Source organism: Lutjanus erythropterus, chromosome 20, assembly GCF_056507025.1.
Source record: "Lutjanus erythropterus isolate fLutEry1 chromosome 20, fLutEry1.hap2, whole genome shotgun sequence".
NCBI classification, from domain to species: domain Eukaryota; kingdom Metazoa; phylum Chordata; class Actinopteri; order Lutjaniformes; family Lutjanidae; genus Lutjanus; species Lutjanus erythropterus.
The window spans coordinates 14,302,167-14,327,411 of record NC_139336.1 but is presented as its reverse complement, the minus strand read 5'-3'; the positions used below and the strand labels follow the sequence as shown (position 1 = coordinate 14,327,411).

At 39.3% G+C, this 25,245-nt stretch overlaps 1 protein-coding gene across 1 annotated transcript in view; it reads right to left on the bottom strand.

Annotated features, from left to right (window-relative positions):
- The window catches only part of LOC146308244 (matrix metalloproteinase-17-like), a 96,269-nt gene that overhangs the window by 17,547 nt on the left and 53,477 nt on the right, over positions 1–25,245 (bottom strand). The window contains exons 4-6 of the mRNA XM_084745745.1: positions 21,819–22,105; positions 2,654–2,830; positions 409–511 (exon numbers count right to left, since the gene is read on the bottom strand). Coding sequence (XP_084601871.1) covers positions 409–511; positions 2,654–2,830; positions 21,819–22,105 — 567 coding nt within the window. The remainder of the gene's footprint in view (positions 1–408; positions 512–2,653; positions 2,831–21,818; positions 22,106–25,245) is intronic.

Sequence of the window (25,245 nt, the reverse complement as noted above, 5' to 3'; positions counted from 1 at the left end):
TTACATTTAACATGTTTGATCTGAGTTTTGCAGATGTGCATTTCCACGTTTGCCAACGGAGGACATACGATGTATCAAATGGCAGCACTTGTCTTACAAAGATGTGTCCAGAGTCGACTGCATATCGAGCTTCAAGCACCTCTCTTTGCTGCACTCCTCTGGCCACTGCAGCACTGAGTGTCATATTGAATGGGATTTACAGGATGAATAAAGACTTGAAAACATCAGCTTTCACTCATTTAATTCAGGGCACTGGATTTGATACAGGCTCAAACTCAGGGTCCAAGAGATAAGGACTGACAGATTGTTGAAGAGGCTGAAGTGGATGTTTTTATGCAAAATAGTACAAAACAGTAGATTGTTTTTAGTTGTATGTAAAATATTTAAAGTATCTTTACATTTACTTACAGAACAGAGGATCTGTTTTCAGGAAGGTCGAGCAGGACAGGAGGTTCAGCTGTCTGGGAGGGGTTTCCTGGTCGGTTTGTGTGAGACACCGAGTCTCTGACACCTAAAATGTCAAACAGCATCTCAAATTATTAACATTCTCTTGATTCTTAGCTATTTGTTCTACTTCAGTTCCTTTGCAATGACTTCTCAGCCTGGGAGTCTGGACCCCCACGAGGTTCATGAGGTAATTTCTCGGGGTCACCAGATGGTTGTGGAGAATAAAATAAAAAAATACAGCATGCAGCACTGAATGAGAGCCAGGAAGCAGCTCTTGGTGAGATCAGCCCCTTGAAGACATTCACCATAAGGGACAAGCACTCAAAAATTAGCAAAATACATCTGGTCTCGAAAAAATTTAATAGCCACCGGCCAAACTTTTTCATGTCAAGGACCCTCTCAATAGATGCACATTAGACCACAGACCTCCAATTTGAGTGGATTTTGTCTTCCCCTCTGAGTATTTCTTTTTTTATGTTTTGGTTTGAAGGTAATAAAGTCTTCATAGTCAATCAATGATCAAAGAAGAATTACTGTAAATTACAAAAAATCAAAATGGCCAACCCTGTTTTCCTGTTTCTTCCCAAACAATGTGATAAAGTTTAAAATATTTTTTTCCTTCTTTTCTTGGGGACACCTCACAACACACACATAGACCACTAACCTCACTAATAGTAAAAACTTTAAATGAACACAAAAATGACGATTACCAACATAAACAGAGACAGAAATACAGACAAAAAAGTACATTTGCATTTTTTTTAACATAAAATAAAGAGGTTAACAAATTACTCAGTCTGGCACTAGGCATGATGTTTTTTTCTGTCGAATGGTTTTTAAATGACGTCATCTGTACTAGTGATATAATTTGCCTTGGAATAGATTTTATTTAGCGTGTTTATGAGAGTCAAAGTGTGCATGCACATAAGTTATGAGTGGACACACATGAACACAAAAATTCTTTTTTCATTTTGGTGCTACAGTATTGTGCAATATCAAGCAGCTATAGTCTTTTTTCCCACCTAATGCTGATCTGTCATAAATATCTAAACAATTAAAACATCCCTCTTCAACCAATTTATTAACAAAGTCAACTGATGAGAAACTAGTTTGTTATCATCAGAAGCTTAAATCTGGTTGACCAAAATTTTTTTGAGCGCCACTCGTAAACGTCAAGCTTTCTGAGTATCTACACTTACGGGGATGTGAACAGCACAAAACGGACTAGTTCCTTTGAACTCCTCTCTTCATCATGGTAAACGTAACCCCATTTGAAGGCTGCAAATCATGATGACACACTGTGAAAACATTATATCGTGCCCCATTCTATGCGTGATTCTCTCCTCTTTTATATGCTTCTTTGTTCACTCACACACTTCACTCTTCTTCATGTTCATCATTCTCTTTCCTCATGCTGACATTTCCTACACCGGCAAATGGTGTGATAAGGTCACATGCCATAACGAGGCCCAATTAACTCCATCCATGTTTTCATTAAATCAATAACCTTGCTCTACAGAACTCATCTATTGCTGCTTCCTGCATGAGGTGGCCTCTTCCGTATCTTCACTCTGCTGAGCTGTCACCAGGGTGTTCCCACCACTGTACCAGAGAAACACATAATTACAGCAGAGGCTCATGAGTCATGGTCAGTGGAGTCGAGGTAGATTCTGTGAATGTTTAAACGCTCAGAGACACACTCTCTGAGCCTTCACAACATTGATCAGACGTCAAGTAGAGGCAGAAGCATCTTTGAGACTCCAATGAATGGCTAATTTAGCCAATATGTAGTGTAGAACCTCACATTCGTGACGACATAATGCTGTAAACAAAGTCCCATAGATGCCGCATAGGCTTAGTGAGGTGGAGAACAGTATTTCCAAGTATTCTAGAAATACTCGGGACAGCTGAGTGTAACAAAAATAAAAAAAAATCAACAGTGACTTCCCATAAATGTCATACATGCTGTACCTTCCATTTACGAGGCAACCTTCATAGTTATATGGCCACTTTGTGTAATTTCCGGCAGCATCTTCCCCAGTACCAATTAATTACTGAAATACCATTCTTCACATGTGTGCTTTTTGTAACACTCGAGGCAGATGTATTAATGGAAATTCTGATGGAAGTGCAACCAATTTAATTTTCCACCCTTTCTCTCTTTCACACATCACATATATTAAGTTGACTGCGTGTTCCCTCGTACCGTAGAGCTGCCAGACGCGGACCTTGTCTTCATATGGTAGGTCGTATTTCAGAGGGTCTCCCACAGGACCCTGATAGTACGGTCTCATAATGGACTCCATGGCTGACGTGTGGACAAGGCCGATGGCGTGACCAAATTCGTGGACTGCAACCGCAAACAGATCCATCCCATGAGAGTCTGAAGGAGACACGGAGAAAGTGAGAATAATGATTGTAGAGTTTACATCATGGTGGTAACACATTTGAAAAAATGCAGAAATAAGATGAAAGTTAAAGTAAAATTTCATACAAACACAATCTAAAGCATATACAGTTTGACTGATTTTATTTGATTTTCTTTTATTTTTGTCATGCACACAAAGTGCTCAATCCCTAATGGGTTTATAAGACACTGAAAATACACTTGCAGTGTCTAAACAATTTCCATTCATTACAAATTTTCAGTCAATTTTAGAGCTTGGTCTTAAAAAGAACATTGTGCCTTCACTCCCAAGCTTGACAAAATGAAATCTGCTATAAAAAAAAAAAGTTCCCTTTCTTAAACACAACAAGTTTCTCATAATTATCTTGCCAAAATAAATCAATTAATAAAAAGTGCAAGGGAAACTGTATGAAACTGTGGTAACTTCGTCAATCTTTAGTTTATTTTAAAATCCAGATGAAACAGCATTGGTATCTACCTTTTGTATTAAAACAAATTTGCAAGTCAAACAGGATAGGCAGGGAGGACGTAATGTTGGGAGGAATTTAATTTGAATGCTGAAAGTGTCAAAATCCAACATACCATCCTGTTGCTAGCTAGCTAACTAATGAATCTTAGCTCCATGCTGCAAAAAGTTGAGGACTGATGGATAGCTGGATGTCATATTACTGGTTGAAGCCTATGCAAGGACACATTTCTTTTGCATTTTTGGCATATATAGTTAAATATGTGCACAATATGACACATTTCTCATTTCATCTTGACTTTAAAATACAATAAAGGCCTACTCACTGAGAATTTTTCAATGAACAGTACAGATTATTGATATCCCTTTTATAATGAAGCAACAACCTGAGAGATAACTGGAAAAATCTGATTCTAACATGAGTTCAATGTGAACACTGCTCAGCCATTGTATGGGGGATGGACAGGAATTATGATAGTGACTTATTTACAGTAGGGTCACTACAGAGTTACAACTCTGGTCCCAGCCTACCACTAATGTAGAGACATAGGATGGTGTCTTAAGGTGACTTGCAACCCACTTAAACCCTTTTTACAAAAAACCCACCAACACCCACTAACATCTGGCTTTTGTCTGCGATGGGAAAGGACACAACCAGCATTCAATGCCACATCAAATCGGTCTACTTTTCAACCCCTTTCCAGTAGAGGTTTTTAACTGATGCACTCTTGTCTTGAGTCGTGCTGCAGTTATTTTTCATGGGGGACCACATGAGAAATTGATCAGACTGCCGAAGGCCAGATACAAATGATATAAGGTTCTAATAATGGCCAAATCTTCAATAATGGAATGTGAGGGGTGTTCTATATGGGGCGCTTCTACTGTTGGTTATCCTTTCTGAATTGTCATATGATGAACTATGGGCTAATATTTAGTTGGCATTTAGTTGGTTGCATTGATTAAATAAAGTTAATAATTATTATTACAATATAAAAGATACAGTTCATTATTATTACCACTGAACACAACACTGACACCTTTCAAAATAAAGGCCTGATAATGGTTTAAGCAAAATGCTGGACTGTCTTTGCTAGGTTTTTAATTTTTGGTATTTCCATGATGGCCTTGCGGGCCACATGAAACCTTTCAGTGGGCCACATCAAGCCCCCAGGCCACAATTTGCCCAGGTTTGGTACAGAGTAAGGTGGCATTTACTATTAGGTACCTGAGAAATAAAATAAAACATCATCATGATACACTGGACCTGCCAGGTAGCTTGTCAGGTTCAATGTGCAGTGTGAAACATCATTACAGCTATGTGTATGGAATTGTACAAGCTGCAGCTTCAGACTTGTGGGAATGGCTTTTTACCCGAGACCAATAGCATGACTCAAAAAGTCAAATATGTTGAAAACATTGTTCACTATACTGTGAGCGTGTGCATGAACAGTCCATGAGAGACTTTAAGTAAATGGCTTTAGAAAGATCCCAGTGGTGACAGTCACTAATGTGACCTTTCCGCTATAATTCTGCATCCTAAATTGACCCACTCAAACCCTGTTCAGGTATTTTATCCTCTTTGAACTCATCTGCTTATGGTGCAAATTAAGAGGCATGACAGACAGCTCAGGAGGCTTTGAGTGCTGTTAGGCGTGTGGTGTAGTGAGATAACTATGGTAATACTGCCTGAGTCCCAGGGCTGGCAATCAAAACCTGAGCGCAGAAAGACACCTAAAGAGGCTGCAGGCTATTAAAGCACCTTTCACTTGATGTTCAGCTAAAAAAAGAAAAGAAAAAGCCTCCCAAACTCTTTGTTGGACTCTGCGAAGCAAGACAAAACCTGGGGCTTGGAGATTTAGATTTGCAAAAATATGGAGAGCTAGCGTGTCAAGCCAAGCTAGCTTAGAGTTCCTTGGTGGCCAGGCTCAAGGCTGCATCAGTTTACCTTAGGTTGGCCTCAACTTGGGACAGGCACTCGAGCTTACAGTACCCAACAGGGGTATTCAGAAGGCAAATGCCAACTCTAATCTAAAGAAGCACATGCTGCAGAGAGGAAAGGTGGACAAAAGGACGGATAGAGAGAGGGAGAACAGAGTATGTACCATGTCATCATATTTGTGGTCCATGTGAGACTGACAGAATAAATGCGATGCCTGTGGACAAAGCAGGAGCAGAGAGAATTGGGCGGATGAAAGAGATTCATTTGGGAAGGCAGAGAAGATGTTTGTGTACCTCTGCAGGCTATTGAATACAGAATATTGAACATTGTTCTGCTGGGTTCTCCAGTGTGCAACTGAGTAGTGTTTTATCCACCAAATGCATGCTGAATGGGAATTAAGGGTTTCATTCACTAGACCTATAAACTCACATCCCTCCAGTCCACTCCAGTCAAGAACTAGGATCATAGGACAGAGTCTCTTTGATCTTAGAAGACCTTTGAAAGACATCCGGCTACCTCAGAGACATCCCAGCCCTTCATGGATGCCCTGAAGTTTGCCCACAGGGCCAGCGTATTTATGGAAGACGCAGTCAACATGAGTCTGAAGTACCTTTGACAGCCTGGGAACTTGTATACTCTTTGAGGACGTTCATTTCTGGTCTCCTGGATCGCACCAGCTATTTGCAAACCTCACTCAGTTCTTAGACCCTGAAATTGTTTAAGACAAGTGATTCAATACATTGGGTTGCACCAGCAAGATTTTAGAAATGTCTTAACTAGTAAAGACTTAGGTAATGTGCCACTTGGCTAGGAAACATCAGATAGCACCATCCAATCAAAAGCAATCAGCCCTGTGTAAACAGGAAGTTGCAAGTTGTCTGCCAATCCTTTGTAAATGTAGGTGTTACAATATTTTAATTTGTGAACAAACATAAACATTCAATAACGTAAACCTATCTGATGTTTGAGGTAGGTTTGTAATTTGTGTTATTTTGGTGAAGGTGAAAATCTTTATTAAATAGCATTTTGTCAACTCAGGTCACATACGTCAACCGGTTTTCACATCATCTCAGTAGCTCTGTTTGTAAGGGACTCGGGACTTGGGTCCCCAAGCCAAGTCCCAAAGAGGAATTAATAAAGTATACCTTCTTCTTCAATCTCAATGGGTCTTTCACTGCTTTCACAAGGACCTTTGAGCTTGTGGTTATGACATGAGAAGTTGTGTACACAATACGTTTGGCATTCAAGTGGTAAAGTCATAAGAAAACTGCTGCTAGGCTATGGCAACATGCACATCAAAAGAGTTGGAATCTAGAAGGGCCATGTCTATCCACGACTATCAATTTAGCAAGCTAGTGAGTGAGTAACAGCAAATACAAAGGCTTAATGAAAAGATTAGGTTGTTGGAATATACACTTTTTCCTCAGACATAAAATTACAAAGAAAAATGCAACTAAAATTACAACACATTAATTTACCGCCCACCAAAAAATTTACTTCCATAGCCTCTTTCTGAAAACATCAGGAAACAGGTTGCAACTCATGAACTCCATTTGAAGGCAGCAACAGATTAGCAAGCTAATGTTTGTCAGTTGGTTCCATTATATGCCCACAGTTATATTTTGTAACAACTAGTCTCCACATAAAGAGTAATTCATGTGGGCAACCAATTCTAATTTTGTGATGTGTAAATCTCAATAAAACATGTTATAATTAATTACAAAGAGCTGATTTAACAATCTCTTGGTCTCTCAAATTGTGATTACTGAATTTAAAACAGTCAGGAAATGGTATTTCAGAATCCTCCTTTGGGGTCAATATAACTCAATCACCCAGAGGGCTCATTGAGGGATATACCTCACTCATCAGCTGAGGAAATACAGCTGGTTGCTGTGGCCAACAGCCAACATCCAGTCCACCATTAGACAGAATATTGCACTCTGCTTTGGGCCACATGGGATAAGAGCAGACCAGACAAATAATTGAGTAAGCAGAGATCATTGCCAACAACCTCCACATTCTCCAAAATATCTGCTACTCTAGGCCCATTACCAACATCTTCCCCTTCAGAAACAGCTTCCTCCCCCTGACTCATCACCTGTCAATACATCTGCTTTCTCCCAAACTGGTAAACAGAAAGGACATCAGCACCATAATGTACGAGAGCAGCCACGCTCTCCATACCAGAAAAGTCTGCTTTTCTTGGAAACAGACCAGGAGTTTGTGTGCAGAGTTTTCCACATAACAACAAATTGGGACTTAAGTTGCTGGTGGTTTTCTTAACTTAAGTGCAGGAATAGATATGATTAATAATGTTAAGTTTGACAAACTTGACAAAGTTTGACAAAACACAACAAGTTAGCCCTTAGTTGAATAAACTGAGGCTTTGCAGCCATTTCTCTGGAGCAACCAATTGAGGTAAAAATTCAACATGTAGGGATATTTTTTCCTCTTTGTTACTGACTTAAAAAGCTTCCTTCTAGGTTCTTGAAAACAAAAAAAAAATATTTGGTGAATAAAGGCAAAAGTTTCTTAGAAGTTTTGTATATACTGTATCTGGCAACACTTAAGTTGAGAAGTTGAACTGGCTGCTGACTCGCCATGTGGCAGGAGTATATATTGTGTCAAATCTGTTACAGTATGATGAAATCCCCTTGGTTTATGTGGACCCTCCAGTGCTCCAGGTAAGCATCATTTGTTGTGCAATGAATAAGGTACACTCCAGTGAATCATTTATTGTAGCATGATGTAACCAGTTTGGCCTCTAGGTCTAGGATGAGCTAAAAACAAGGACAATATGTCTCTATGGAAAGGAGCAGCTAGGTCTAGCTAATTGCTAGATTTTACATTTGTTTTAATTGTTTTAAGTAGTTTTCTGTTTTCTGTCTTCATTATAATCATATCACAGATGGACAATCTTTACAGAAGCTTATCTCAAATTCCCTGAGAGTGATTCCCTGAGATGAAGAGTAATAGCATAAAAATCAACTTAAGCACAGTCTATAGCAATCCCCCTCCTCATATATCCTGCATGCTCGATGATTCCTCACGGAACTGAATGTTTATATGTTTATCCACTAGAGGTACATGAACACAATCTCATATCATCGAAGCTCGCTCAAAGTGCAGTGCAGTCTGTTCAAAATTTAACAAGAGCGGCCACAAGCAACCTCATGGCTGTGTTGCCTCATACTTCATCCAAACTCAGAAGACAAAAACACAGACATGTGTATGTACTTATTGTAGAAATTGCTCAGGCACACCCTTGTTTATATGTTTTCCTCTCAGCAAAGTAATATCTTAGCTATCTAATCTGAATAATATGATTTTTGATATATATGTGTTCTTCACAGATGTGCAGAACTAAATTAATCAGTTTACTGTATTGATTTAAGAGGAACAGTAACCCAAAAATAAACAAGGTAGGGTAGTTTTTTGGTTAAAGTTTCTTGTTGCAGTACTGTTTCACTTTGCTCTCCTCTCCTACCTGTACCTAACTTTGTGGTTTGTTTATTGTCTGGATACTGACCTCATTGCTATTTTCTGTGTCTATATTGGTTTTCAGCAGTGTTTTCTATTTTGTATTGCATCTCTATTGAATAATTTGTTATTTTCTGCCCTGTTATAACCAGCATCAGTCTGGAAATCTGGTAGTATGAAACCCACAGCATGGACAAGATGTGATGAGACATAAAGGGTGAATTTAAAGACAGAACTTAACAGTATGCCCTCCAAGTAACATCGAAATGACACCATGAAGCCTAGAGAATCTAAAATCCAAATCATCACATACCGCAGATCGGTCACTGCCCCCTTTGTCTGATACTGAAGTATGGTACCATTTAGCAGCTATGTCTAACACGGAGACAAAGCCTTTTTAATTCATGATTAACACTGTGAAATGGTCACAGTTTGGTTAGGCTTAGGTGCAAAAACTACTTGGTTAGGTTTAGACTAAAAAAACTATATGTCAAGGAGCGTAATAAAATGTGTAACGCGTAAAAAAAAAATCATGTGAGAGAATCATGATCTCAATTCTTAGGGGAAAAAAATTGATTCACATTGTAGCAAGAATCATGAAGTCCTAGTGATGAGATGGGAATGAGACTGGGCTGAGTGAACACACACACAAAGTACAGATGCTCTGATATAATTTTTTACTTCCCAATTCCAATACCTGAATGGAGCCTGAATTGGCCAATACCGAGCAACGATCTGATACCAGGGTAGTGGCCAGCACTGTACTACTAACCCTGCACGCATGTTATATGGTTGCTGTCATTGTTGTACGGCCTGGCTGAAATTAGGGCTTTTGTAAAACATAAACAAATTACATAGAGACAATGACTTCACAATCCTGAGAAAAAAAAGGTAACCTGGATGCTGCTAGGAAGCAGCAGGGTCCCATTTCGGCATATAAAATTACATGGTGCTCAACTGTGTATACACTTGTGTACTTGCTGATACCACTTCCAGCATTTTAGGCAGTCGTTACTGATACTGGTAGTATTATCAGTACAACCCTTGTAAATAGTCAACACGAAATGTAAAAAAAGAATAATGTTAAGGTCATACCCAGGAATGCCCAATGAAGGTCTATGGCCAAAGTTTACACTACCCCTTTTTTTTCCTTAAACAAATTTCTTCTCTTATTTTGACACATTCACCTGTCAAATAAAGGCAAAAATGCCTCAAAATAAATAATAAGATGAAATAAAATCAAAAAATAGACTGACAATCATTGGGGCAAATGGTGTCCCACTCAAGATGAATGTACAAAAATCAGAAGAGCACCAAGTTGAGTGAGGCATCTGTTTGCCCTGATGTATGTGTGCATATTATATTGTCTGATAAGAAGGTTATGAATGATAGAATAGTAGCAATAAACTAAACTGTCCAGCCATTTTCTGTTTTATGAATGTTTCTTTTCTCTCACAGAGGAACACAACCTCAGAGAGACATAAACACATAAACAGTACACACAAGGATACCACATTAGCACACACACAGAAAAAAAATTGAATGTCATGAAAAATTCACCTGCTTAATGATGCTTTTGTTTCAGCCAGGGTAATCAGTTTGCAGAAGCAGATTGCTGGCAGACTGATAATTAATAGAAGCAATCTGCCGCCTGTCAAAGCAAAAACAGCACTTCCAGACCTCTACTTATTTGATCTCACCGAGATTCTGCCTCTCACAACTCCTAATGGACGGCGGAACCATCAATCACACAGCAGGGGTGAGCTGGTCCGCTAAATGTGGTGCTTAATATTCCACTATTCAGCATCATCATACACATTAGGAGCTGGCCTGAGCGGACCCAGATTTAAGGTCCTGCTGAGAACAATGCACCGGGAGAGAGGGGATGGGAATTAGCAAAGGCAATTACTCAGCTACGGATTTGTCTGATAAGGCTCATTTTTCCAAAGACGATTACATAGTGCTACAATCTGCTGAAGCACCAACATTCACTTTTTACCTTCTGGGCTGACCTAACAAGTTTACATCATCTCAAGGGATTAACGTGCTTTTGAAAAAAAAATGCTAAGAACAACAATTTATGAATCTGATAGCTCCGTAAGCCGGGCAGGACTCGACGTCTGCTGTCTTACAAGCAGAACGATACGTAGAAGCAGTGATACTGACATCAGCTACACAATGCCTCAGAGACAAGCTGATGATGCTGGAGGAGGGTGCTGTGAGATAGCAGCATGGTGGGGCTGGTAGAGTGTGACTTGAAGAAATTAAGAATTGTTTAATTCACTTTTTTCCCTCCGCCTCAGTGCGTCAGCCTGACAGCCTCAGAGTGGTACAGACGAGGCAAAGTCAGCGGCTAAACAAAGCGTTTTAATCCATCCGGAGGTGAGCTGAACATCACTGCACAGAAGAAGAAAGAATTCCACCAAGTCTGTGGCTATCTTTTGGGAGATGATTAAAGACATTTGGGGGGAGTTTTCATCTTCAGAAGATGTAAGAGTTAAAAATAGCAGTCTGTGCTTACTTTACAGATGAAAAAGTCTGACGCGCTGGATGTGAATTTCACCCTAGAGGGGGTTCATCACAGTGAAAGAAAGGTATAATGATTCACACAATCGATCCATGTTTTCACTTTCTCCCACTTTGAGGGCCATTTTATTGTACCAATACAATGGGGGTACAAACATGCACCAGTCTCCCTGAATTCTTTATGGTTGGCAAAATCAACATCATCTCCAACATTAGTACTTAAAATATATAAAGGGTAAGTTCTGTATTATTCACCCTATTTTGTTATATTTTTGTGTCTTAGAGACTAATCTGGGCAACCATTTTTGAAACGGCAGGCTTGGTGCCTCAGTCAACTTTCTCCTTTTCTTATAAAAGTGACATATAGGGTCACGAGGTTCTTAAATTAGCTAATGTTGTCAAAATTATAGCAAAATACTACATAACTAGCTAGCTAATGATTGACGCAGATTAGCTAGCTAGCATTTTGCTAATATTAATTAACTTAAATTGTGAATAACAACGTGAATAACAAATTTTGGTTTTCTTTTCAACATATATTAGCCTAAGTCCAAGATGACAGGAAAAGGAGAAAGTACCAAAAGTACTAAACTTTTTCAGCTGTCATTGGAGGACAAAGTGAAAAGGGGCGGGGTTTGTTGAAGGAGAGCCCTGCAGCCATCAGAAGTGATAACAAGCTACAACATAATCCCTCTGGGCAATTGTGCACTGTCAAAGTACGCCCACAAAAAGTGCTTGTTTTGCCATCGACAGGCTCAGATTGTTATTCAAAGTGTCTGACATATATTAAAGTGAGACTGTTTTGTTTTTTAAGTAAAATACATTTAGTTTAATCAGAAACAGCTGTTTCAATGCTCTCACCAAACTAACCAAACTTCTTTTGAAAAACTATCATTTTAACATCCTTGTCATTGTCATCTTCACTCAAATTCAATAGAAACAAAATAAAACTCACCAAAAATGTCTAGACTCATCTTTCCACTGCTCTAACAATCACCAGCTCTGGTTTGGTTGAAATAAACCCTTAATTCACCAAGTCTGATGTGAAAACAATGGGAGAGGAGCAATAGGGAGGATGGACATCAGAAAGCAGTGGGGAGAGAGTGTAGCAGGCAGAATTTTTTTCCACATCTGCCTTGGTGTTTATTTCAACTAAACAACCAGAGGTGGTGATTGTTGTAACGGTGCAAAGACGAGCCAAGACATTTTTGGTGAGTTTTATTTTGTTCTGTTCTTCAAATTTGAGTGAAGATGACTAGGGCAATGTTAAAATTACAGTTTTTCAAAAGGAGTTTGGTTAGTTTGGCAGTTGCACAGTTGTGGCAGTTGTTCTTGGAGGGATTATGTTGTAGCTCAGTTTCAGTTTCTTCTCCACCACTGTCCTTCAATAGTGGATCAATTTCAAAACCTGTCACTTACACACAAAAACATGGGAAAATAGGATCCAGGTAAAACAAAACAGAATACCTTTGCACTTAATACTGTTCTTAGGTTTATTTTTGGCTATTTTATTGGTTTATTTTTCAGTAAAAATGTATTTCACATTTTTTTTTTTTTTTTGTAGCTTACTGGTCTTTTTACAACTAAGATGACACAGTGAGAAATAAATTGCATTCACATAAACAGGGTCGCACCGCCCTCCTTCACTGCCCTGTTGTCATTAACCAAACCTACATCTATGCAGCTGTTGCTGCCTGCCCCCATCGCCCCATACGCACAATCCTTCAAACACAGACACACACACACACACACAGGCTGCACTACAGCATCTTGTGCTGCTTGTCCGGCCACTGCTGCGACCTGGTGGGAGGTCTAATTGGAGCAGATTGAGCTGCTGTCCTGTAACATATGGCTCACAGCCCTGCTAGCGCAAAACAAAGGAGGGAGATCCACGCAGGTCCTGGCCCCATCACAGACTCAGCAGCTGGGAGAGACAGTCTCTCTCTCTCACACACACACAGACACACACACACACACACACACACAGACAGAGACACACTCTAAGCTCCATCCTTCAGATTTAATTTAGAACAGGAGGTCAAAATGCACCACAGGACACTGGATCTTTCTACAGACCTTTCTTGTGGATAGCAGTTAGGTTACTACATGAAACAATAAACCAGTCTCAGACTTTACGGCTTTTGAAGTCACAGAATATGTGTTATTTTCTGCTATGAAGGCTATCACATCTTACTAATGAAGAAAACTCCATTAATATCAAGGCTGTCTGATTCAAAGTTCCCTTGTTAAATCCACGATTCCTTTAAAGATGTGCGGTCAAATAGCACTGTAAAAATCATACAGGAATTTATTGGAATTTTCTCATTAGCTTAATGTAAATATACAAGTTTTATACATTCAAGTTAATTAAATTTAAACTTTCTAGTATTTATTTTCAGAACATTTCCGAACCTAAACATGAGTTTAGCTTGAAATGATGAGCTGTATGAATGAATGTACTTTACAGTTTCCAATTAACTAATGGTATTAAGTTTCTAAAGAAACATGATCAATATATTAGCAGACTTTCCAGCATACATTGTTTGAGATTTAAAACTCTCATGAGTCCCTTCTTTTGTAGGTCTTGTAGGTCTTGTCTTAGGTTGTAGAAACCATACACGATGTAAATTTGCTGTGTGTCTTGATTAAGTTTAGTTTAGTTTGTTAGTTTATTTGTAAGGGACAAATACAGAAAACACTGATAGTTGCATAAGAGACCAGTCAACTGTCATTTATAATTTCTGTGTTCAGGATATTTCAGACAGACCTGAAACATGGCTTGGTGACATGCTGGAGCCATTGTTCACCACCAACGCCAAATAAGCCCTATGAACCAACACATGGACGACACTGCCTCACCCAGCAGTTTACTTCAACTCACTTCAGTTCCAACAACCCGACACAGAAGCCAAAAAGATATCCTGTCACCATCCTCTGCACACACAGGCCCCCAGCGATTCAGAGCAGAAACTGCTCATTTTTTCATGAATTTGACACCTCAGCTTATATACTTGAACTGGCTGAGTGGGTAACTCCTCATGTTTCTGTGGTGTGAAAAACCTCAACCTCAACTTGTCTTTTCAAGTTCAGTCAACTCAAAATTTTAAGGCAACCTGGACACTACCTTTTTCTTTTCTTTACAATGAGACTAAAAAACAGACATGCTTTTATTTTGCCTCACCATTTCAAATTCAGCTGGGGAGAACATAGTGCTAAATCAAATTCATCCTTGTGATCTATGACATCAGTCAAGAGACTGAACATTCGATTTCACAAAATATTAGCTCTTTTGTTGAAAGAGAGCTGAAATTCTGGTCCTGCTTACTGTCTATGGCAAGCGAATAACTGCACACAAATGACAAGGTGAAGTGATGAAAAACGCTCCAGAAACTGTCAGAAAAATCTGGACAAAATGCAAAAGAGTCTTACAACAGTGCAGTGAAACATTGTAGAACCAATCACATTGCACCAAAAAAGGATAATATTGGTCTTTTCAATGTGTAAAATCTCATCTTAAAACAAACAAATACTCTCTGACATCTAAGTACAATAGCAGAATGACACCACTTAATTTCCATCTATATTCCAATAATATTTGAGTAAATGTAAAAAATAAAATGTTACAGAAACTAGTGACTTGCTTGGATGCTTTTTTCCCATATTGCCCACAAAATGTCAGTTTTTTTCAGACTGCAGCAACGTGAAATAAAGCACTGATGCTTAGTGTGCATGTACTGTAACTGAGCTCTGTTTCTTTCGGTGCATTGCACAAGATAATGTACACATAACCCTTATAATCACACAGTACATAGGCCTACTGTCATTGCATCCGCGTGGACAAACTCACTCATATTGTCAGAGCTGGTGATTCATAAAATGCGACTTGCCTACAGATTTCTCTCTGTTTTGCTTCCAGCTTTGAAAGAGAGGTATTTTTGTCAGGGTCTGTCATGAATTTATCCTTCATCCAGGAATTACTCTATTTGGGATGTGCGAGGGTGATGTGAGAAAGAGGTGGAGGTAGAAATAGTTATAACCTGCAAAGTCATGCAGTCCTGTTTCCTCTAGAAGGGAAGAAGGCTGCACTTGGAATCAGAGGAGGAGTGAAGGCATCGCCACATATCACAAACTTTTGGCAACCCCTCATCTCTTGGCTTCAGGGACTTTTCAGCAGATGGTGGGATATACAGCACGGCAGTAACAATTACTCTTGCCCTGCTTATGTACTGTTTGCAAATCTGTGGTTTCTAGGTACTAAAACAAAGGCAAAACACAGCCATTAATTACCCCCACAAAGCAGAATTAGAGGAATAAAAGTTCATGTCTAAATTTCACTGCCATAGAGTTGACATATTATTAAAAAAAAGAAAACTTGTCCCCTGTGTGCAGATTCCCTCGTACTGACAATAAAACCACAATTGTAGTCTATAAAAACAAACATATATGTATATTGTGTAAGTATACATATATATTAGGGCTGTCAAAGTTAACACGTTAATAATGCATTAATGCAAATTCCCTTTATTGCCACTAATGTTTTTGACACGCGATTAATGCACGTTCTGTTACATTGGCCTGACCCATAGTTTGAATCAGAAGCGAGCTTCCCTGTCACCAAATGAATATGGACAGACATTATGACTTTTTATGCTCATGAATCACAGTATTAACGTATACGTCTGTGGTGCCTGAGTTTTTACTCCAAATCTGATTTGTGTACTTTTAAATACTTTATTACTTCATGCCAACTGATCACAACTACGAGGGAGGAGAGACGAGCTGCAGAGAGGAGGGAGGGAGGGGGAGCGAGTGAGTGAAGTACTGACCGATATAAAAACTTTATTGATCATGAAACCTGATGTTACTGTACAGTTCTGTGGTTTAAACTCCACAGATTAAAATATCGATCTCTGCAAAGACCAAACAGACAGACTCTCATCTCCTCCACAAAATGTTCGTCACTGCGCTGCATTATTGTAAGTCATGATGAAGAGGACTCTTCATCTTCCTCTGTGTGTGTCAGTGTGCAGTTTGCTGTCTGCTGTGGTGTAAAACATGGTCACTAATGTAAACTGTAAGAGTGACACTGATGTATCCTGCTGCATTAATACAAAAACATGAATATCACGCACCATTTCATCATTATATAGACTGAGCTGAATAAAGGTGAGGATTTTCTCCTCAAAGGACAATATTTTATTAAAGAAATAAACAATTCTTAACAATAATAATACTAAATAAATAAATAAATAACTTAAGGTATATAAATAACAACCTTTTCCTAAACTACTACTGGTTCTGTGGTGTTGGAATTTTAAATCTGAAGCCTTCAGTTCCATAGAAGCTTCAAATGACTCTTCTATTGGAAGTTTTTACTGACTTTTGGCCTTAATTTTAAATTGAGCAGGTCAATATGCTCATCTGTGCCTGATGGGCTGATGAGTTTTTATCCCAAATGCATGTCTTTGAGGGTTTCTGGACATTTTTCATTATTTTTGGTTAATTGTTTAATTTAATAAAGTTATATTTGATTGCCATTTTAAACACTTGAAAAATATCCCTTTAAGGTATATTTTGAACAAACAAAAAAATGTGCAATTAACTTGTGATTAATCGCAATTAAATATTTTAACTGATTGACAGCACTAGTATATATATCTATATAAACATATATACATGGTACATTGCTTTTGCCTTAGTACTGTTCAACATTTTTTGTAACTTTCCGAAACAGGAAATCCATCAAGCACATTCAATACTTCAAACAGTGACCTCCCAGGTGCACGCAGGTGTGAAAGTTGGGGAGATTTAAGCCACATTCAGATACAATCAGGTGCTATAATGCTGAGTTGTGGTGTATTTGTGCTTCGAACGTAACAGCTATGTGAAACAATCTGGAAATAATGTTTTCTTTCTCAGATTCACTAGCTTTTTCACTACCAGCACTCCCTCATCTCATTCAGTCTCTACCTTGCAGGTCCACATCTGCTTGCTCTCTCTCTATCTATCTCAAACAAATGAACACAAGCCAAGGAAAACTTCTTGGTATTGCTATTTTGCAGCATAAACCGCAAGCCAGCCCCAGATGTCAAAGATGGATACACGAAATAAATAAAGCGAGGGCACAGCTGAGATATTATCATTTCATGGTCCATGAACTCTGCCTAGATTGCGGCTGGTTTCAGAGATATTTCACTGTGGAGCAGTCCGATTGCCTGCTTACATGCTTGGCCACTGCAGCATGACATTGGGCTGCATTTCTCCAAAAGTTGACTGTTTCGACTTTTCCGTTGCATCCTGATGCAGCCCTCACCACCGCAGCCTTAATGAGATGCCTGATTCTGTCTGAATGTGGCCTTAAACTTTTACACAATTATTTCTATCACATTGTGTATATATACCTGAAAGCAACACAATGAACGCAGCCTGACTCCTTAGGAGTGACAGATTATAATAAAACTTTTTTGTGTTTATGTGTGTCACTGCAAAATTACATAAACCATATGCCAATAATCATTTTAGCATAGTGCTGAATTAACTCGCCCAGGATTACACCCTCAGGGCGCTCACCTAGCAAAGCTTTGCTTTATCACCCCAGCTAACAGAGCCTGATAGCATTTTGCTCCACAATGCTGCATGTTACTTTTGTATTCTAGGATTGATGGACCAACTTATGCATTCGCTCTCAGCAGAAAGGTGCCATATTTTTTGAGATAACACTATCGAGCAAACATAAATATTAAGACATTTTGCAATGGATTCGTGCTTACTCTAGGGCTGTGCCCAGCAGGGGTGTAAATCAACATTTCATTGCAATACAATATTATATGATTTTTGGACAACAAAATTATATTTGCTAGTATTACAGAGTCTGCCATGATTTCAATCTGATTTAGTTCAGGGGTGACCTTACAATATCAGTCAATATCATGTGTTCATTTAACACAATCAGTTGCATTTATGTCAGCTCATAAAAAGAAACTAAATTATGATTCAACAATTTTATGACTGAACTGTTGACATTGGCTGTTCAAAAGATTCAACTATTTGTTTCTTTTTTTCAGTTTAGTGCCATACTTAACTGCTATACCAGCCTACATGAGTCTCTGATTTCCAAAGTAAGAGAAAGTAAAAGAGTGTGTCCTGCTCACAGTTCAGTGATTAAATGCCAGTGCACCACACAGCATCCCTCCCGCTGTTGCAGCGCTGTCAGGCGAAGAGTCAATCACAGTGGGCGGCAGAAGAGGAGGTTGAACCGCCGTCAGGTTTAAAAGTGGTTTAGCCGATTTTACTGACAGTCATCACCGGAGCAGAGAGTGTTGAAGCAGCCGCTGCCCTGCCTCACACAGTCCAGTGTCGTGCTGCCCTCCGTTTATCACCCTTCTCTGCTTCCAACACAGTTGATTTTGTGGTTTGTGGTCATGTTGAGAGTTTACAGCCAGCCATGCTGTTGCTTCTGCTTTGCTCTGTATACAATGAAACTCCTAAAAAGCAAAGGTGCAGACACTAGGGGGTCTTCTTATCAGATGACTTACATTTAGTTTTGGGGTGCAGCAGTATATTGCTTAGCCTCCATGCTGGTACTCCTCTCTCCTTCTCCAAACTGGGGGTGTGTCAACAGTATGTACTGTAGCACAGACAGTATGGCTATTGATAAGTACCTCATGCAGCCCCACTCCAAAAAATACAGACTATCCCTTTAACTTCAGTGACTTATTTGCCTAAAACATCGCTCACAAGTTTCCAAACTATTTCCCCCATCATCTCTACCTCTCTTCCTATCACCGTTTCCTCTGTCGTTTCCTCTCTCCTCTTCTGTCCATCCATCTTTCAAAAAGAAGGGATGAATGGAGGTGCTGAGCAGAGGAGAGACGAAGGTCATTTTAAGTTCAGTCATCCAGATGAAAGGAAGACTAAAGAAAGCAAGTCAGAGAAAAGGGGAGTTAATGATTTATGCTGTCATTCGTGTGACCGCACTGAGACAGCTTCTGCCTGACGATGCATTCAGCACGACTAGATCACTCCATCCGCTCATTTCATGCGGATGAGCGGACTTATAATGCTCCCCTGCCCTTTCCTGCTCGCCACCTCCCCCCCGCCCTCTGTTTTTTCAAAAAAGCAAAGGACAGTGGGGAGAAATGAAGATGATGCTGAGTGACACGACCCCCTAGTTCCTTATCAGACCGTGGTCACATTTTGAAAAATAGTCCTGTTGTGGCACCAATAATTTCATTTGCACCAGAGGGAACACACACACACACACAGCAAAGGCTCTGGAAGTCACAATTATTCATAAGATAACAAGGACACAGACAGTTCAGCAGAAGTGTAAAGAGGAGGCGCATGACTGATGATGTCTGCAGCAAGGATAAATATTGTATTGTGAGTGAATGAATGAAAGAGTGAACGTCTACTTTCAAAAGCCAAAACAGCAAAGCGCTGTGTTGTGCTTTCCAGAGCTGTCTAAGAATAATGGATATTTCTAATATAAGCTCGTCTATATTTGATTGGCAGAGCTGATTGAATTCCATTTCGTGCCGCTGTCATCCTGTCCTCATTTCAAACATGCAGATCTCCCTCAGCGGGTAATCAAGCTCTTTGAAAACTGTTTGATGAAAGGAATTTGGCCAGATCATTCAGGATAACATTGCATAAAGCAATCTATTAGCCCACACAGCTCAAAGCAGAAACACCCTGAATGAATATGGTTCACTGGAAACATAGCCTGTGTGTTGAGGACTGTAATAACAGACTTAATAATGCAGATAATCTAGATTTTTGGAGGAGGATAAAGGTTTTCCACAGCTGAGACTTCTGCCTTCACCTCAATACAACAGGATAATGGAATTTTATATTTGATTTATATTCGATATCTAAGCAGTTGGGCTGCAATAAATGAATATTCATGACTTTTTCAATGGAAATTTTCAATCGTTTAGTCACTGAAATACAAGATAAATGTGAAAAATCCCTACGGCAAGCTTCAAATTACTTGTTATATCAGACTAACAGTCCAAAACCCAGAGATACTCACTTAGCAATCAAAAGAGAAGCGTTAAACAGAAAATCCTCACATTTAACAAACTAGAAGGCTGACAATATTTTTCATTTTTGATTTTAAGGCTCAAGCAATTAGTCGATTATTATGTTGAGGATTATTTTTTTGTCCATCAACTGCATTCCTTAATCAGACAGACATTTCAGCATTACTCAGCAGCAACTTTGCCTTGATAAATAATGTCCCATTTGCTCAGGGCACTGCACAGATCTCGCTATTATTCTAACTAATTTGTAGACTTTTTTAAGATGTCAAACTGTGTAAAACAATGCAAGTAGCTGAATCTTGAAGATGTAAAGCAATTAAAGGCTGTACTACGGTAATACCTAGGGCAATGATTCCCAAACAGGGTTACCCAAGCAATCTTAAGAAACTGTACAATAACCACTAAACCAGCCCACCAATGTGTCAGTTGTGCGCTATTATGGATCCCACTGCTTTCCCTCTTTCACTGCTTGCCTTCCTCTGATTGGCTCACCCTGAAACTCTAACCCTAACCCTACAAAATCTCACTCCTCATGCCTAAACCAACCCAACCAACAAATGCAAGCCATTGAGAGGCAGAGGAGGACAGATCTTGCCAAGAAAAGCAGTGGGATCCATAATGACATGTAAAATGTTACCATGGCAACAACACATGGTGTTAACCATGTTATAATTGAGAGTGAATGAAAACAAGTTAGCAAGTGAGGTTGATATATAACTAAAAGGAATAAATGGTTACACTCAGTTAAAAATATGTGTGATGGGGTGGGGTTAATGTTTGAAATGGTTAGCTAAAAAGACATGGAATAGCTGTGATGGATATATATTGGAAATAATAAGCTAAAAGTAACAAATTAAAACTGTTGAAATAGTTGCAGTCAGTCCTAATCATTTTTAAACTTTCACACATTAAGTAGGCTAATGGGAAACCAAATTATATTTTAGAGGATATAAAAACAGCTGGAAAATAGAGTCTGCTTCACTCTGTGCTGCTGGAACCAAAATAGATTTTACACATTTTGATAAACACATAGACAATGTGGTTTAAAATGGTACGACAGTTTGGATTATTTGAAGTGGGGTTACATGAGGTACTTATTGATCGTGCTGTAACAATTAATCACTTAGGAATCGATTATTAAATTATTCACTGACTATTTTGATAATCTATTAATCAGTCAGAGTAATTTTTTTAGCAAAACAACTCAAAAATGTCTAACTTCAGCTCCTTGAATGTGATTATTTTCTGGTGTCTTTAATCCTCTTTGACATTTATTGGACCAAAAAACCAATTGATTACACAAGAAAATAATTTCCAGATTAACCAATGATGAAAATAAGCCTGTGTGACAGCAATGAAAAGTTGTAAAAATATTCTACTGATTTTCTGGTGGTCCTACAGGTTACAATACAGCATCTACTAGGTAATACACTGACTATCAATAAGTGCAACCCCACACCACATAATCAAAACTATCCCTTTAATATAGCAGATTGCAACTTTCATCACCTGGTGATCTGAAGGTCCAGGCCTCGTCATCATCAAAGTGTGTATCCCCAGCTGTGAACCTCTCTCCAGGGAAAAATGCATGCGCCACTGTGCCCCCAGGCCCATCAAAGGGGTATCCATCATTGTGGTCGGCCTTAGTGAAGTCGATCTGAATGTCTGCATCACTTCCCGCCACCTCGTGGAAGTTAAGTGGCGCGATGTCACTCCAGACCTTCAAGGCGTAGTACATCAGGGCTCGAACGGTGTCCCTGCCCAGTAAGGCCGAATCTTTAGGGAAGGTCCTCACTCTGAGAGAACAAAGGACGAAAAGGAATATATTACTTACAAGAAAGGGGGATAAGAGTGGGTGAGGAGGAGGAAAAGAAGGACACAGGGGAGTTGAGAGGACAAGAAAGAAGATGAGAGAAGAGGTGGATGATGAAGGGAGATTTGACAGAAGAACACAGTAAGAGTGGAGACAAACGAGCAGAGCTGGGCACAAAAAGACAGGAGAGAAATGATGATGGACAAGACACAAGAGGAGAAGAAAGGGAAGATGAAAGGAAGAAGGGGTAAGAATGGTAAAATCCATAGAGGGAGACAAGAGAAAAAGAGGTGTACGTCAAGTGTAAAGGTGACAGACACGAACATGGAGACGGAGAAGAGACAAGAAAGGTAAAAGTGTGGGGAAGCATGTGCTGAGGTGACAGAAGGAAGTTAAAAAGGGAAACAGGAAGGGTTCATATATAGTAGATGCTAGTAGAAGAAGACGAGGACGGAGAGTTAGCTCTGAATTCCATAAAGCACAAAAGCATAATGTGTTTGCCAGTGGGACAGACCTGCACGAAAACAAAAATTTCAGTTTGAATGTTTTATGTGACTCCATTGCTTTTTGTATTTCATGGTTAGATGCTCCTGCTGCTCAGTTTTACTGATAATAAGTTGAGAATGCAATGTGCATTGGAAGAGATTACGACATTGGCTTCCAGGAACAACTCATCAGCCTTTTCTTTCCCTTTGTTTTTCAGTTCATATTTAATTCTCTTCCTTCCTCTCATCACCTTAACATCTCTCAAGCGATTTCTCTCTGTCAGCGGCAGTGAAAACAGGACAAAAATAAACAGAAAACCACTCAGACATCATGCTAAGTTTGTCCAGCCCCCTCTCCTTCTAAATCCATTCTTTCCTTGTCTGTCTCATACCCTTTCTTTTCTCTCCACCCGTCAGTTTTTGCCTCTTCCTACTCATCTGCTTCTACATGATGCACTCGCCCCACAAAAGCACTTTGTCTAAAAACAAGAGGCGATTTGGCCCTATCAGACAGCTCGAAGAATTTAATCAGTGTTCATCCGTTGGATGGGCTCATACCCTATAGAGAGACTTCTGCCTCGTCTTACTCTTACTGCCACTACCATCTTATAAGGTGCTAGAAATCAGTTAAAAATGAACATGAAGTGTGTATTTTCTTTACATTTTATTTGAGATTAAATGAAAAATGCCTTTTCACATTGTGCACCTATTTAACAATATATGCAAAATAAAAATGACAAAAAAAGAAAAAAATCTTTCTATTTTTATATCAAAATCAGGGAAAATACATTTGTTGTTTCTTCCTGCAAAACAAAACATAATGTGTAACTAGGACCAACCTATTTCAACTTGTCAGTCAGTCTTCAATGGTGCAGTGCTACGGCTGATTCATTACATAGCTAGTTAGCAACAGTACGGCACATTGGTGTGTCTTCTAAGATGTTGGCCATCTCAAACCAAAATAAAATGAATATGGGCCCACTGGCTCGAATTTAGTCACGATGGGGAAAGAAGTATGTGTGACCACAGATCATGCATGACACATTTTGCAGTGGACTGCTTCACCAACTAATGTTAGCTTACATGGAGCGTATCATGGGCTGGGCCTCACTGATTAATGTTGCTGTACAAAAACAATAATGACTGATCACTGATTTGGGTGAAACTGGATCATATTTTATGGAGAAAATGCTTTCTGGTTTTCCCTCTGATATCCTCCAGCTGCTCAACTTCAACTCTGGGTCAGAGTTTCTGCTGACTTAGCAGGCAACAGATCCAGAACCAGCTGAAGCATGACCTCATGGACCAACAGGGAATACAGCACTGAGGTCATTTATGAGTTTCCTGAAGCTTTCCTGAGCATCCTGATGATTTTACTTGTTGCTAAATTAACTGCCATTAGCTTAAGGACATAGCTAAGTTAGCTGACTCTGCCTCGGGGTGCCAGGAGCCAAAGCGGGTAAGAAAACTACCTTTGTACTTGAAATCTCCATCAGTCTCAGACACTGTGGCAACAGTTAATGGACTGCTGTTTGTAGCTCTATGGCATTCAGAGTTATTGCCTCCCTCCCTAGCTGCCTGTTTTTACAGTAGACATGTAAAACATGCATAAGCAAATAATCCTATTATACATAAGGTTATTCAGGTATCATATCATGCAAAGCCGCACTCCATGTACTGGACAGTAGGATTTTATTGACGAACTTGACTTCTTTTTCAAGTGTTGTGGTTTTCATGAAATGATGCAAGACTGCAGCTCAATCAAAAAAGGGGCACAAACACAGATATTGATTCACATATTGACTGCCAAAGACAGACCTGAGGCTTTAATACAGTACTACAATACATATAATGACTGAAGTCCACAAACACAAACTGAAGTCATGGACATGGAAAGGAGAGCATTCTGAAAATAAAATGTGCAACAAGTTGATGCAAAACAACCTCAGGAGAGCACCAATTCTTAAATGTGCCTGCGACAAAGCAGAAATGACCATCTGTCAAACCACCTGCATTTCTTACTCATGCTGCAATTTCCATGGAAGAAGCAATAAAATTGGGAAAAAGTCAAGTAAATGTGGGTGGAAATTGTGAATAGAGAGGGAAAGTTGCAGGTGAGTGAGCTCGAGCTGAGCCCTGACTTTTCACTATCAGTGTAGACACCAGCTTATTAGTTAATTATCTCTTTCTCTTAATTGTCTCCTTTTCCCACCATTTTTCTGTTCTGCTGGTATTTTAATCCATTAAAAAAAAAAAAAAAATCTTTTTCTCCAGGTCGCATTTGCTAATTTGATTTCAGCTGTAGAAAATTAAACCTTTTAAAATACTCTTATTAGGATCATCTGGTTCCTACTAAGCATGGGATCAGAATACTTCTATATAACTACCAGAGGTGGGAGTTAGTCACACATGTGCCAGTCTCAAGCAAGTCCCAAGTTACTGTGGTGAGAATCAAGCAGGTCAAGTCAAGTCTCTGCTCTAAGTCAAGCAAGATCAGTCAAGTTATTGCTCAGGTCAAGCAAGTCAAGTTAGCTAGTAATGTGCCTGCATAGATTAGCCACGGATCAGTCTCCAATAGTTTTTGACATTAATGATATTCCTTCTCATTAAATACATATTTGACTCAAAACCATGTCTA